General features: G+C 38.1%; 1 protein-coding gene across 1 annotated transcript in view; it reads right to left on the minus strand.

The window, feature by feature from the left end:
• Positions 1-285: 285 nt before the first annotated feature.
• Positions 286-14,844, minus strand: part of LOC108708404 (interleukin-1 receptor type 1) — a 29,017-nt gene continuing 14,458 nt past the window's right edge. The window contains exons 5-11 of the mRNA XM_018247072.2: positions 12,936-13,098; positions 11,693-11,758; positions 9,316-9,430; positions 8,349-8,491; positions 5,514-5,657; positions 3,336-3,497; positions 286-1,647 (exon numbers count right to left, since the gene is read on the minus strand). Coding sequence (XP_018102561.1) covers positions 1,313-1,647; positions 3,336-3,497; positions 5,514-5,657; positions 8,349-8,491; positions 9,316-9,430; positions 11,693-11,758; positions 12,936-13,098 — 1,128 coding nt within the window. The 3' untranslated portion in view covers positions 286-1,312. The remainder of the gene's footprint in view (positions 1,648-3,335; positions 3,498-5,513; positions 5,658-8,348; positions 8,492-9,315; positions 9,431-11,692; positions 11,759-12,935; positions 13,099-14,844) is intronic.

Genomic DNA, 14,844 nt, shown 5'->3' on the forward strand with positions numbered 1-14,844 from the left:
AATTTGAATCTTCTCCTGGCCACCCTATCGGTAATATTCCACCTCCTTGCTCAGCTTAAATGCTGAAGATTTAATAGATAATATTAAAGCATAACTGTAACTGGAAATGATTAGGCTAGAAATAGTGTGAAATGGTTTCTGATTGATATGGTTTAGTCAAATTAGTGGATTGAACCTTTGCCTTTTGAGAGAGGGTTGTGAGGTTTGAAACACATTAAACCACAACCAGTTCCTGGGCTCTGCAGCAAAATAATTTTAATAAAACATAAACATATACTGAAAATGCTTATCAGTTATAATATATATATATATAGATGTTTGGTTAAACAAATGTTGCATTGCACTCATTAATAAAGCATTAGTAATGAATGTAAAACAGCATTTCCCTGCTCCAATAGATATTGAACTATGGGCAGCAGATCTATTATTTTTAAACCAATACTGAGACTAACAAAATGCTGCTATGCTGTGTCCCATGGTGTCATATTTAAATATATTGTTTCTTTGACTGATTTTCTTTTCTGTACACTTAAACAGCTTCATGTTGAAGGGCAGAAATGTTGTACATTATGTTTTACCAGCCCAAGGCAACCACAGTCCTTTAGCAGTAAAGATCTGTGTCTCCAAACATGACCCTGTAGCTCCCCATCTTCTTTTGTGCTGATTCCCAGAGCATCATTTGTGTTGCTGAAAGTTATCTGAGCTTAGGGATCAACACACAATATACTTAAAATATACAATAGAAAAATAACAATACAAGGCTGATTAGTGAATAATTCAGATTATTGGTGGCTTAGAAACCTGCACAATTAACATCAGAATTTAAAAATTATACCTGTAGCTTCAGTTTATATGCCAGGCAAACCTCATTTTCTGCTTGATGATTTACATCCCCTAAGCTTAGCTTCTCAACAGCTGCTCAGAGCCCACTGAGTGTCACTGACACTCAGATCATTACTAGTATAGAGATGCTGAGATGGATCATTACTACCATAGAGATGCTGAGTCTTTAGGCTGGTACATTCAGTTCAGTATATAATTTTAGCTGTATTCATTTAGAATCTGCACCTGAATTACTGAGCTGCCAGACTCAAACACCAGAGACCGGAACATTCAACTTTAAACTTAGATTTTGGAAAAACAGTAAATAAATAAATAAAGGAAAGTAATTGAAAACTTCTGGGGAACAATCTGAAAACAACTGAACTGTTTGGAAGGTGAACAACTCCTTTTAATAACTCTGATTATCAGAGCCTTATAAAATGCTCCCATATGTGGGAAAACTAATGCAGTTCCACAGTAGCATCAGCACTTATTCAGAGTTTTGGTGTCTGAGTGCTGCAGCTCGGGGCATATAGTATCTCATATGTTTCCAGAACTTTGTGTTTGACTGCATGAAATCTCCTTTCCATCGGATGGCACCTTGCATTTGTTTGATGTACTGGATGGATTCTGGCATATTGGAGTATTCCATGCCTTTCTCTAATTCAACTAATATCACTTTAATTTTATTCCGAATGAGAGCATCGTACATTGCGATTTGCTGCTCAAAGTCATCCTTTAAATAGTTTTTGGACTGAGTGCTTCCCAGAACAATGACCAGCCTTCGACTCTGGGAGATGGCTTCATCAACAACATCAGACACGGCTGGGAAAATAAAATAACAATTTGTATTAATATATTTAAATTCCTTCATGACAAGCACAAAGAAGGGCATTATAAACAGAAATTCAGATTTGGTCCAGGGCTTTATACTGGCTGAATGAATATTGCTTTGTTGCTGTAATAATAATAAACTAATAATAATATGGTTATATTCACTCTCTGCTGCAGTACAATGGCATCCCCTGGTGGCAAATCTTTTTCCTTTCCTACAACAACCATGTGATATGCATGATCCCCACCTTGAAATATAAAATATAGGTTCAAGTGTGGCCAGGTGGAATAAATTTAACACACCCAGATCCTTGTCCCACAATTTTTACTCCCTTGTTCAGTGGAGACCACTATTGTTCTCTGCGATTCTTCAGCCCAAGCCATATCTAAGTCTGCTTTCTCCCTCTGTGTATATCTTCCCTATGCAAAACTCTATTAATTATACTGTCATTTTGTTACAACAGGAAGTACAGAGGGATGAGTTACCTACTGTCTACCCCATAAACCCAAATAATGAGTTATTTCTGAAGCAGTGCTCCAATCCCATGCCAAATGTTTAATTGATTACCATTTACCTTATAGTATTATTATTAACATGTATTTTTAGAGCACCAACATATTGTGCAGCGCTGTAAAATGAATGTGCTTATATAAAGAAATGACATACATAGAACAAACAGAGTTACATACATAACAACCAGTACCGGTACAAAATGTAAGGAAGGTCCTGTGCAAAAGAGCTTACAATCTAAAGGGGAAGGGAATGCGACACGCCCATTTACTAAGGGTCAAAGTGAATTTTCGAATTAAAAAATTTCGAAGTAATTTTTGTGTTGAATTGAAAAAACTTAGAATATTTGATCATTTGAAAATCAAAGTACTGTCTCTTTAAAAAACTTTGACTTTGCCTCCTTAAACCTGACGAATTGCTATGTTAGCCTATGGGGACCTCCTAGAACCTATAGCCAGTATTTGGCTAAGTTTTTAGAAGTCAAAGTTTTTTTTGTTTTTTTTTTAAAAAAACGTTAGAATCTATCGATTTAATCGATCAAATGATTTTTATTTCAATCGAAAACGGATGTCAACGTTTTTTTAACCTTGAAATTCAACCCTTAGTGAATGTGCCCCGTAGTGTGGGAATGGGCAACATCAAAAATAAGCAGGTGAGAGATGTAGCCTATGGCCTTGCATTTGGTAACTAAATTTGGGTAGGCTTCTCTAAATAAGTGTGTTTTTAAAGATCTTTTGAAAGTAGAAACATTGGGAGAAAGTCGGACAGACCTTGGGAGAGAATTACAGGGAAGGGATGCAGCCCTTGCAAAGTCTTGAATGTGAGCATGTGAGAAAAGAGTTGAGGAGCAGGTCAGTAGAGGAATATAGTAAGTGGTTGGGTGAGATCTAGAGATGATGACTGGAGAGGTGACAGTCTCTGGCAGGATAGGTCAATTAATAGAAAGTTACAGTAGCCTAGACGTGACATGATGAGAGTGAAAAAGAATTTTGGCAGCATCTTTGGTGATAAATTCATATTCATATTTTGGATATGTTCCTTAGGTGAAAGTGAAACAATTTAATAAGTGACTGGATATGAGCAGTGAAGGACAGGTCAGAATCTAGTATAATCCAAAGGCACCGGGCCTGGGGACACACAAAATAAATAATAATAAGAAAATATTCACCTTCCCCTGGTAATACATCTCGTCCAAATATAAAAAGTCGATATGAAAACTGCTTCTCTAGGACCTCAGGCAGCACCTTTAGTACAAAGACGTCTATGGGTTTGGAGGTGGTTTCACTCAGACTTTTTGGATACATAATGTAAGCGTCATAGAGCTTTCCATCTGTGACAAATGAACAGAGTTAAATGAAGAAATTGGATACAGGATAAATACAAAGTATTGTGAACACTGCCAGGAACATCTGGGATTGTCACAATTACCTCACAATACAGGGCAGATTTATCAAAGGCTGCGGTGAATTTTTGAATGAAAAAAAATTCAAATTTCGAGCTATTTTTTCTACTTCGGAATAGTTACTACCAGGGGTGCGGGGGGTGCAATCGCACCCGGGTCCGCACCCCACTGGGGCTCGGCGTCGGGAGGGAGGACTGGACTAAGCACTTCCCCCCCGGACTTGCCTGCAGCAGCAGCCTGGGACACGGACACTGCATTAATTTCCAAATCTTTTCCCCCACTCCCTCGGATTTTTTATAGCTCCCTTGGTGGAGAGAGCATTAGCAGCAGCTGTGGAGCTGATTGGCCAGCACTGATACTGCCCGCCTCCTTCAGTTCCCTGATTTCAGCGCAGGAAAAGGAAAACCAAGGAAGGAGCTGCTTATTAACCCTTAAACACTGCAGTCTGCTCACCACCTTCTCACCCACATGGTCAGTGGCTCTGCTTTTGTGTTTTTCTAAGTTGTCTCTGGATGATGTGTGGCTACTGGTCCACTTTCCAGTCAAAGCCAGAGAGCTGTGAAGGCAGTAAATCATGTAAAATAACTGTGCCATTCTGCTATGAGTTCTATAGGTATTTATACATGAACTTTTCACTTTGCCATCTTTATGTGAGCTCTGGGGGTATTTATACATGAAATTGCCACTTTGTCGTCCTTTATATTTAATAAAAATCGCCAAATTGGAATGATCCAATTGATGGTAGTGTCAGTAACAGAATGAAGATGCTATATGTATGCAATTTGTACTACTTTATATATTATATAAAAGCTTTGCATCCTTGCCCCCCCCCCCCGGAAAATTTTCTGCGGACACCCATGTCATCTCTTTTCCTGCCTTGTGTTCACATTCCAGCAGCAAGGTATGTGTATATCCATTATCCGAGCCTGTCATTCACCTTGGCTACAAAGAGACCCTGGAAAAGGAGGGGGGTCAGGAGCACCCTGCATTAGTGACTTTTCAGCAGTTCCCTTGATTGAGGTCCAAATCATCTCAACATAAATAGTCATTTTGTATCCTGTTATAGTTTTGGATGGGAAATAGATTACTCCAGCACATGCAGAAGGCATCCCCCTCAAATAGAGTGAGACACTCCGCAGATTTGTTGAATAGTCAGTCCCTCAGTCATTTCAGTGAACTAACTGCAGTTATATATTTCATTTGTGGCACATGGTAGGATAAATACAATGGCAGTTCTATGTATAATGCCTTCGGAACACGATAGTGCCAGTTACATTTATATTACCCCAACACATAAAAGGACAAATGTAGTGTCAGCTTTGTGTATAATGCCTAGAACACATGGGGCGCATGCTAGCAGCACATCGGCGTGCGCATAGGGGGGGCCCGGGTGCCCATCCTGTACCAGGGCCCGAAAGCAAGTAGTTACGCCACTGGAATTCACTGGAATGTTTTATGACTCCCCCGTTTGCACAGGCACATACAGGCATAGTATCTATTATCTGTAAACCCATTATCCAGAATTACACAACGGCCGTCTCCCATAGACTCCATTTTATCCAAATAATCCAAATTTTTAAAAATTATTTCCTTTTTCTCTGTAATAATAAATAGCAACTTGTACTTGATCCAAGGTAAGATACATATAATTAATTCTTAATAGTGCATTTTTCTGACGCTCGACAAATTGCGCTACAAATTGTTCACCCATTAGAGTCTATGGGTGCAATATTTGCAGTGAACTAATCTTTAATTAATCCTTATTGGAAGCAAAACCAGCATATTGGGTTTATTTAATGTTTACATGATTTTCTAGTAGACTTAAGGTATGAAGATCCATATTACAGAAATTTCTGTCATCCGGAAAACCCCAGGTCCCCAGCATTCTGGATATGCAGGTACCTGTATAATATTAAAGAAACCACACACATTAATCGACAATACCTTTTTTATTTTTTCCAGCAAAGCAGGAACTCCGATACCAAAGTACAATATCCGTTTTAAAAATCTTGATGGCTATTACAATATTGATAATGACGAAAATCAATGATACAAAAAATGCAATCAAAAAGGGCTGCAAATTAGGATCTGCAAAGAGAAAGAAGAAAAAGAGAAAACGAGTATATGATTATTGTTGTCTTGCTCAGCACAATTCTACTAAAAGTTTAGATGGATGCTATACTCAAGTGATTGTTATAAACAAGGCTCATTATTATAATCAGAAATTGCTATCATGAATTCTTTTTAAAGGGGAACTCCGGCTTCCAAACCAAAATTTGATAAAGAGGCCCACATAGCACAGAAACCTCTAATATACCCATCACAGTTACCTTTTTCTTCAGTATGAATAAATGCCATTTTCTATGCTGAAATCCAGCTGGTTAACAGCTTTTCTCTTTCTGCATCATTTGAAATCCTGGCAGGGAAGGAGGGACTAAAACACTGATGTTACAAATTGTAACAACTTCTCCACAGCTTAGGCAGCAAGCAGGAACTACATTGTATTGCACTGTGAGGTTACTTTCCTTATTGAAATCACGTGTGCAGGGAATTGTGGGGTTTGGAGGATGCAGACTGAGGACAGATGGCTGCTGATACAAAGTAACAGTGGTCAGACAGCTCAGCAAAGTAGTCAGACAGATCAGCAGGAGAGCAGGAACTTAGGGAACTGTCAGAAACCATTAAAAAACATGAAAAGTCTGCATATTGTTTAATTGATGTATATTGCAAAGTTACTTGAAATTATGTTTACTTTTCAAAAAGCTTAAAGTGGACCTGTCACCCAGACACAAAAATCCGTATAATAAAAGTCCTTTTCAAATTAAACATAAAATCCAATTTCTATTTTTTATTAAAGCATTCATAGCTGTAGTAAGCTCATTTAAAAATCTCAGCTGTCAATCAAATATTGTCTGCCACTCCTCTATGCCCTGGGCATAGAGGCGGGGCAGACAATTACTTTCACTTTCCATTTAGCACTTCTTAGATGTCACTGCTCTCCCCACATTCCCCTGTTCTCTTCACCATTTAATTGTGTAGCCAGTGCATAGGGATGGACATCGGGTCCCCCATTCTGGTGCACAAACAAGATTCTGAGATGATACAAGGCTTGTCTTAATAACAGTGTGCACAAAATGGCTCCTGCCTGCTTGTTATAATTATGAATTCCCAGACTGAAGGAAACAAGATTCAAATAATTTATATAGTGTAATTAAAGTTCATTTTGCTTGACTAATGTGATAAAATAGGATTTTGAATATTTTTTTTGGGTGACAGGTCCCCTTTAAGTTATGTTTTTGTGGAGTTCCACTTTTAGCAAAGAACTGATAAATGCCTTCTTATGACTTACTGATGTAGACACTCACTGATGATAGGTAGGTACAAAACAAAAGATAAGCTTAATCATCCTTATCTCCAAACTGCAGTTTAGAAGCTAGCAGAATGAACGCATAGAACATATATGGGTGTATTAGCTTCTTCAACCTATAGGATTTTTACAAATAAACGTGTGCATCTCATCTGCAAATATTACCGGTATCTAAATTGTAAAACGAGTATCCTATAAACAGCAGTGCCCTGCAAAGCCACATTTGAAGCCTTCTGTGATACATTTCATTCTGTGTGGCTGAACACTTTCCAAGACTCTGTATTTTTGACAAACAAATTAATGTTTATGTTAAAGGAACAGTTCAGTTTAAAAATAAAAATTGGGTAAATAGGCTGTGCAAAATAAAAAAAAAATGTAATATATAAAGGCCGGAGTGACTGGATGTCTTAACATAATAGCCAGAACACTACTTCTTGCTTTTCAGCTCTTTAACTCTGAGTTAGTCAGCGACTACTAGGGGGCCCACATGGGCCATAAATGTTCAGTGAGTTTGCGATTGATCCTCAGCATTCAGCTCAGATTCAAAAGCAACAGATATAACCCACGTGCCCCCCCCCCCAAGTCACTGATTGGTTACTGCCTGGTAACCAAACAGTGGAAACCAAGAAAGATGCAAAGCAGGAAGTAGTGTTCTGGCTATTATGTTACACATCCAGTCACTCCACTCCAGTTAGCTAACTATTTTAGAAACAATTTTTATTTTGCACAGCCTGTCTATTTACCCAGTTTTTATTTTTACACTGAACAATTCCCTTAAAGCATGGAGATCCAAATTACAGAAATTATTCCCAGATCCCGAGCATTCTGGATAACAGGCCTTCTACCTGTACTGCTATTTCCCCCTTAAACCTTTTTCTATTGCTGCTGCTTTCATTTGGAATGCCATCCCTAACTTCTGAGTAAAAGGAATCTTCCCTCAGTCTCCTTAGAAATCAATTCCCTCTTGGAGCACTCGCATTAACATCTGACTCCTGTCCTGGCACTTATAGCACAGTGACAACCACTCTAACCTACAACACTTATAATCCTCCTATTTGTGTCTGTAAATTACCCACCTACTTAGATTGTAACCTCTTCAGGGCAGGGACCTTTTTCCTCTTATCTCTTTAACACTTAGCACTTAAACCTGAATGTAACTGTATTCTGTATATATTTGTATTTATTATTGTATTGACCTTGTTTTTAATGTATTGCTCTGCTGCACAGCACTGTGTACACAAGCAGTGATATATGAATTAATATATACACCTACTGTACATACAACTGCAACGGAATTTATTTTTTCACCTGACTACCTGACTAAACCTTTCCAATCGAGGTGATGCACAATAACCATACTTAAAAATTTAACTAAAATTAAAATATGCTGGAAAAAGAGAAAACCTACGTACCTGGACGCTGTAGCATAACATAAGCTTTCGTCATTGTATCTAGAATTTCACAATAGAACTTCTTATTATAATGCTCTTCTTTAATCTCTGAAAAGTTCAGATATCTATACACCATTGGTTCTCTGTCCTCTGTCATGGAAGAACTAGAGTATAAAGGAAAAAAAACTCATCAAATGTCTGCCAACAGCTATAGCCTAACAGTGTAATGGATTTGTGGATATGGAATAGGTGAGAGTAATAAAAAGTAACAATAACAATCAACTTGTAGCCTTACGAGGCATTTTTTTTAAATATTTTTCTTTATATGGGGGGGTACCCCCCCTCATCTGAAAGCTGGAAGGAGTTAGAAGGTAAATCATTTAAAAACTATATATATATATATATATATATATATATATATATATATATATATATATATCCTTGATAAAGGCCCTAATGTAGGCCGAAACGTTGGACACTTGAGTGATGTTGAAATAAACACTTTTGATTGAAAATTTGGAGTGCTGGTCCATTTTGAACGTGTATACCCTGATTGACCAGGCACCCACTCACGCTGAGAAGGAAGGAGTGCAGGTACTTTGTGAACATTTATATATATATATATATATATATATATATATATATATATATATATATAAATAATGAAGACTACGTTTCTTAAAATTATCCATTCGATAACATAATAAGAGTAAACATAAAGGTGAACCAACACTTTAAGCTGGCCATGAAGTCCTGAGAACTCTCTACGTAAGCACAAAATGTTTCAATATTTTTTCGGATATAAAGTAATTTCCCCACCTAGAACAGTGATTTTGAACCCCCAGCTATTTCAGGCTGTAGCCTCTGTAGATGGACACAACGTGGACACTGACCAAATCCTCATTGGTATCCACCACTGCTGAATCAGAATTAGTTTGTATTATTCAGCTTGCAGATTGAGGTAATTTTTTGTTATTAAAACACTTACTTGAAATATCCAGTTTTAACAGAATCATAGACCTCATCAACTGCAGAATCATTGTACGTCCACATAAAATTTTTGTCACCATAGATCACTTCGCATCTGAGGCTTATGGCAGATCCTGCACCAGTACAAAATGACATCTCACACAAACTTGCCACAGTACTTGCATACTTTACAGTGAGACTAAAAATATTTTAGGGAGTGGTAGCTACAGTATGTTATCACTGATTTTATTGTTATTAAATGCAATTAATACTGTGGACCTTTAACTATATCTGCACAGACAGATTTCTAAAACAAACTTTACCCCCAAAATGAATACTTAAGCAACAGATAGTTTATATCATATTAAGTGGCATATTAAAGAATCTTATCAAACTGGAATATATATTTAAGTAAATATTGCCCTTTTACATCTCTTGCCTTGAACCACCATGTTGTGATGGTCTGTGTGCTGTCTCAGAGATCACCTGACCAGAAATACTACAACTGTAACAGGAAGAAGTGTTGGAAGCAAAAGACAGAACTCTGTCTGTTAATTGGCTCATGTGACCTAACATGTATGGTTTGTTTGCACCGTGAATCCTACTACCCCAGGGGGCTGCCCTTATTTTTTTAAATGAAAGTTTTCTATTTATGATTACCCAATGACACCTGCTACTAAAAAGTATATTATTATGAAAATGGTTTATTTACATGAAGCAGGGTTTTACATATGAGCTGTTTTATGCAATTTCTTTTTATAAAAACCTACATTGTTTGAGGGGTATAGTTTTCCTTTAATGGTGGCCATACACTTGACCATGAGAGTATCCATAAGAGTAGCCATAGACGTACATAACAAAATTTCAGTTTTTCAATTATTTGGGTAGAAAAGTGAACAACTTTACATGAACTGGAGAAGAGACATATACACCATAACGTAACTATAACATAGCCGACTTTTCCACCCTTGTTAACCTGTGGGACTTCAGAGCAAGGTAATGTGGGTAGTTTAAAGGAAAGCTAAAATGTTTGGGGGTGCCAAATATAACAAAAGCCCGTGATTATAAAAGCTTAACGAATAGCTTTGGCCGGTGCTGGGTATTTCTGTGTGAGTATAAGGGAATGATCCTCTTCTTCCACTTCTTTCTTCTGTTGGCAGGTGCAGGCGTATTTGTAGAAATATTAAAAAGACACCTTTTTCCTTGCCACATTTTCCCCGGTGCATTCCGGGCAGGGGGGCGGGGCTGTGATGCCATGGGACGGGGCTACAACTCAGCGTCCTACGATTGGCCCGTTGCCAAGTCAATCATAAGAAACCCTGCCTGGTTTTCCTAATTTGGAAAATCGAGCAGGCAGGTTTGACCCGGGCTGTCCAGGTCAAAACCGGGCAGGTGGCAACCCTACCTCTTTCCCTTAAAGGACATGTAAAGCATACCTACCATGTATATAAGTTGAGCCTATCTTCCCCACACAAGCCACATCATTTGTACTGCATGTACCCCCTCCATTTGTCAGCACCATCATATTTCCCTAAAACAAATAGCAGCTTTCACCATTTTCCAAAAGCAAAATTCCTGAGGGAGGGGTCAGAGTGGGTTAGAGGAGGAGAAGGATTTCTAGGTGATTAAGGGGATGCTGCAGCATTACTGTTAACCTTTTAACAACAGGTGGCAGGTATTTAAAGATTAAAGAGTCTGTTCACTGATTACATTTTTGTGGAAGGGGTTTACATGTCCTTTAAAGTTCAGATTTTCACTCCACTGTGAATACTGCTGGGCACAAGAAGATCACCCTCTGGTTCTCCTCCAGAAATACCCAGTGCAATCTTCTAGTCTTCTAACAGGAGCACCGGCCTGGCCTACATCATCATTTTAATACCATTAATTTCGCAAGTCAAGGCACATGATAAATTTGCAGGCAAACAATCACTAAATTGTTCACTTTCTGAATAATGGGTAGAAACGAACACAGTTTATGTCACACTAGGCATGCAATATAATTACAAATTTGGAGCGACCAAATACTAAAAAAAAAATTGCAGTTGATCATATTCATATAATATTGTGGACAATGGCAATCTCCACAGCCATACCACGGGGGCCTGGAAACGTGGTTATCCACACTTTAAGGTGGTTTATAAGCATGCGGATTCTGTGTCTACTACATTAAACAATCTGTGACACTGAGACAGATACAAGTTAATGAGAAAAGCATCTCATAATTCCGTTCCATATTTTTCTATATAAACTTCAACGGGGTTAATATGAGGGATATGTTTTCCTCATCTGAATCTGCCCACCTGTCCACATTTCCTCATTTTAACCACTTTTTCTCTTGAATACAGGTATGGTTAGTGAGTAGAACATTGCTATGCAAATTTTAAAAAAAAACTCACCTAACTCCACTTTCTCAATAGTGTTTCTTGGATTTCGCATAAATGGTACATGAGAAGCTGCCGCTACTGAAAAAAAACAAGAGAAAAAAACAGTGTTCAGTTAAATAGAGCAGTAATGTCGTGTCCTTATATATACACAGAGCTGGCTTTTATGGCTACTGCATTTTACATGAAGAACCAGCAAACAATCTGAAGAAGTTAAAGGGCGATGACTAGAGTCAAGGTTATTTAACACATAAGGCTGGGCATCTTACACCTTTCTGTTTATAAACCCCTAAAATTAGAGGGGACCTTGTACAGTAGCAGAAAAAGAAGAAATACAACAGAACATATTGTATGTTTCACATCTATGCAGAGGCCTGCAACTCTATTTAAGGGCAACATGCCCAAGTTGTTTTGCCCACCAAGTTTCAAGTGTCCAAATATAAGAAGCTTAATCGCTCAAAGCAATCTGCCATCCAAGTGAAATCCCCTGAAACAGCTTAAAGGGGTGGTTCACCTTAAAGTTATCTTTAAGTATGTTATGGAATGACCTTTTCAATAGTTTTTTTTTTTAAATTTTTTAAATTATTTGCCTTTCTCTTCTGACTCTTTCCTGTTTTCAAATAGGGGTCACTGACCCCCTCTAAAACAAATGCTCTGTAAAGCTACAAATGTATTTTTATTGCTTCTTTTAATTACTCATCTTCCTATTCAGGCCCTCTCCTATTCATATTACAGTCACTTGTGCAAATCAATGCATGGTTGCTAGGGAGATTTGGATCCTAGTAACCACATTGCTGAAATTGCAAAGCCGAGAGTTGCTGAATAAAACGCTAAATAACTCAAAAACCGCAAATAATAAAAAATGAAAACCAATTGAAAGTTGTCTCAAAATAGCTCTCTATATCATATTAAAAATGAACTCAAAGGTGAATAACCCATTTAAGCAGCCACTGTGTATATTAGTGTTAGGATTACTGAATGATATGTGCAAAATAGGACCCCAGTGGCCATTAGATTGAGTAATTGCACTAAGCAGTACTGATTAATAGTCTAAACAAGACAGCAAGTCCAGAGTGCTCTGTGTATTAACCGTGTTCCCCTATAACCTGGTGACGCAGTTTGAGCAGCCTCAAGGGCTGAGAGATGGGCAGGTGCTTCTCTCACTATCTGCTCATTAATCCCATCTCATCCAATCACACAAACACATGAAACTGAAAGTTTAAATGCACAGGGCTCTACTGTATAAATAAAGATTTACCTGTAATGTTCACATCCATAGTTCGAGTCAACGAATACTCTGTCCCACTGTACTCAAACTGCACAACACAAGTATATAATCCTTCATCTTGCTTGACAGCGTTCTGTATGGTCAGGGCATCAGCCAAAGCATAATACTTATCATTTTGCAAAGGCTGGCATTCCTACAGAGAAAGTCATTGTGTTCATATATTAGATGGAAAGATTACATAGAGAAAATATACACAGATACAGCGTGTGACATCATATAACCATTCTCGTAAAGACTATTGCTTTGGCTTTCACAGAACTCTGCTGTTCAACTACATGTTCATCATCCTTAGCTGGTCAGTAAAAGCAGATCTGTTAGTGGATTAAGAAACCTATTCAATTTCACAAACATTTTATATTGTCTTTTTGTATTCTTTGGAAACCCAAATGGGGGGGGGAGGGTACTGTTTGGTTGCTATGGGTTACCAGGCCAGTAGCAAACTATCAGCATTTTAACTACAATTTAAATTTAACATGTACAATACTAGGGACAATAAAAAATGACTGAATAATCACATACTGAAAACCCTTCAGTGCTGGCAATCAAGGACCTCACTGCTAAGTGCCTTAGATTTTGTTTCTGGGTTCTAGTTTCAATTACAGGAGAAAACACATTGTCTATCAATGTGTTTTACTGGCTGGTCTGCCATTAAAGGACAAGGAAACCCCCAAAATGTTCACATGAAAGGTTACATTAAAAATAATGGCTAGGCTCTTACAAATCTTGTGCTCTGTCCACACAGTCTAAATAAGCTCATTAGGAAATATGCTGTTTTCATGAGCTTGAGATACTTGACGTCTGCCGCCTAACTCCAGTTTAGAGCCTCAGACCAAGACTAAATGCATGCGCAGAAGTGATGCCCAAGCTCTGAGAATTCTGTCAGAGCTGCAAAATAGTATCATAATCGACTGGGAGATAGGCGCGCATGTGCAAAGCTAAATTAGTGACGATAGCACTGACATATAAGGAAACAATATGGCAGTCAGAAGGTCCTCGCCACGGGTTCTTTTCAAATGCAAATTCCGTCGAATGTAAGTCTTTTACAAAGAAAAAAACATAGCGGTTCAGGAGGGGGGATATGATGCCAACGATTCTGCAAAGAGAGCGTAAGGGGGGTTTCCTTGTCCTTTAAACTGGTTAAAATAAACAAAACAGAAAGATTTTCTGCTCACTTTTGAGTATTATACAGTGTGCTGGAATTGTAGATATTCAGTTCTACTGTTGACTTTTTCATTTAAATCACCTTCCAAACACTTCTGCCATTTCCATTGTTTTCAGATTGTTCACTAGAAATAAAAACTTTTTTCACTTGCTCAGTTCTATCTTTTATTCTTTACTATTTTTCCAAAATGAAAGTTTAATGTCCCTGTCTCTGGTATTTCAGTCTGGCGGCTCCGATTCTGAACTGTTACAATTTGCTTCATTGATACATTTCTCAGCAGTATCTGTGGAATATTATAAACTATTGTATCAGTTATACCGGCTGTCTTTAATGAAACTCAGGCATTATGTTCAACAGGGCCAAAGATAAGAAATGTATCCACTAATGCAGGGGTCCCCAACCTTTTTTACCCGTGAGCCACATTCAAATGTAAGAAGAGTTGGGGAGCAACACAAGCTTGAAAAAGTCCCTTGTGGTGCCAACTAAGGGCTGTGATTGGCTATTTGGTAGCCCCTATGTGGATTGGCAGCCTACAGGAGGCTCTGTTCGGCACTATACTTCATTTTTATGCAATTAAAACTTGCTCCCAAGCCTTGAATTCAAAAATAATCACCTGTTTTGAGCACACTGGCAGCAACATCCAAGGGGTTTGAGAGCAACATGTTGCTCACGAGCTACTGGTTGGGGATCACTGCACTAATGTATCATTAAAAACCA

The sequence above is a fragment of the Xenopus laevis genome, chromosome 2L, assembly GCF_017654675.1.
Source record: "Xenopus laevis strain J_2021 chromosome 2L, Xenopus_laevis_v10.1, whole genome shotgun sequence".
Lineage (NCBI taxonomy): Eukaryota > Metazoa > Chordata > Amphibia > Anura > Pipidae > Xenopus > Xenopus laevis.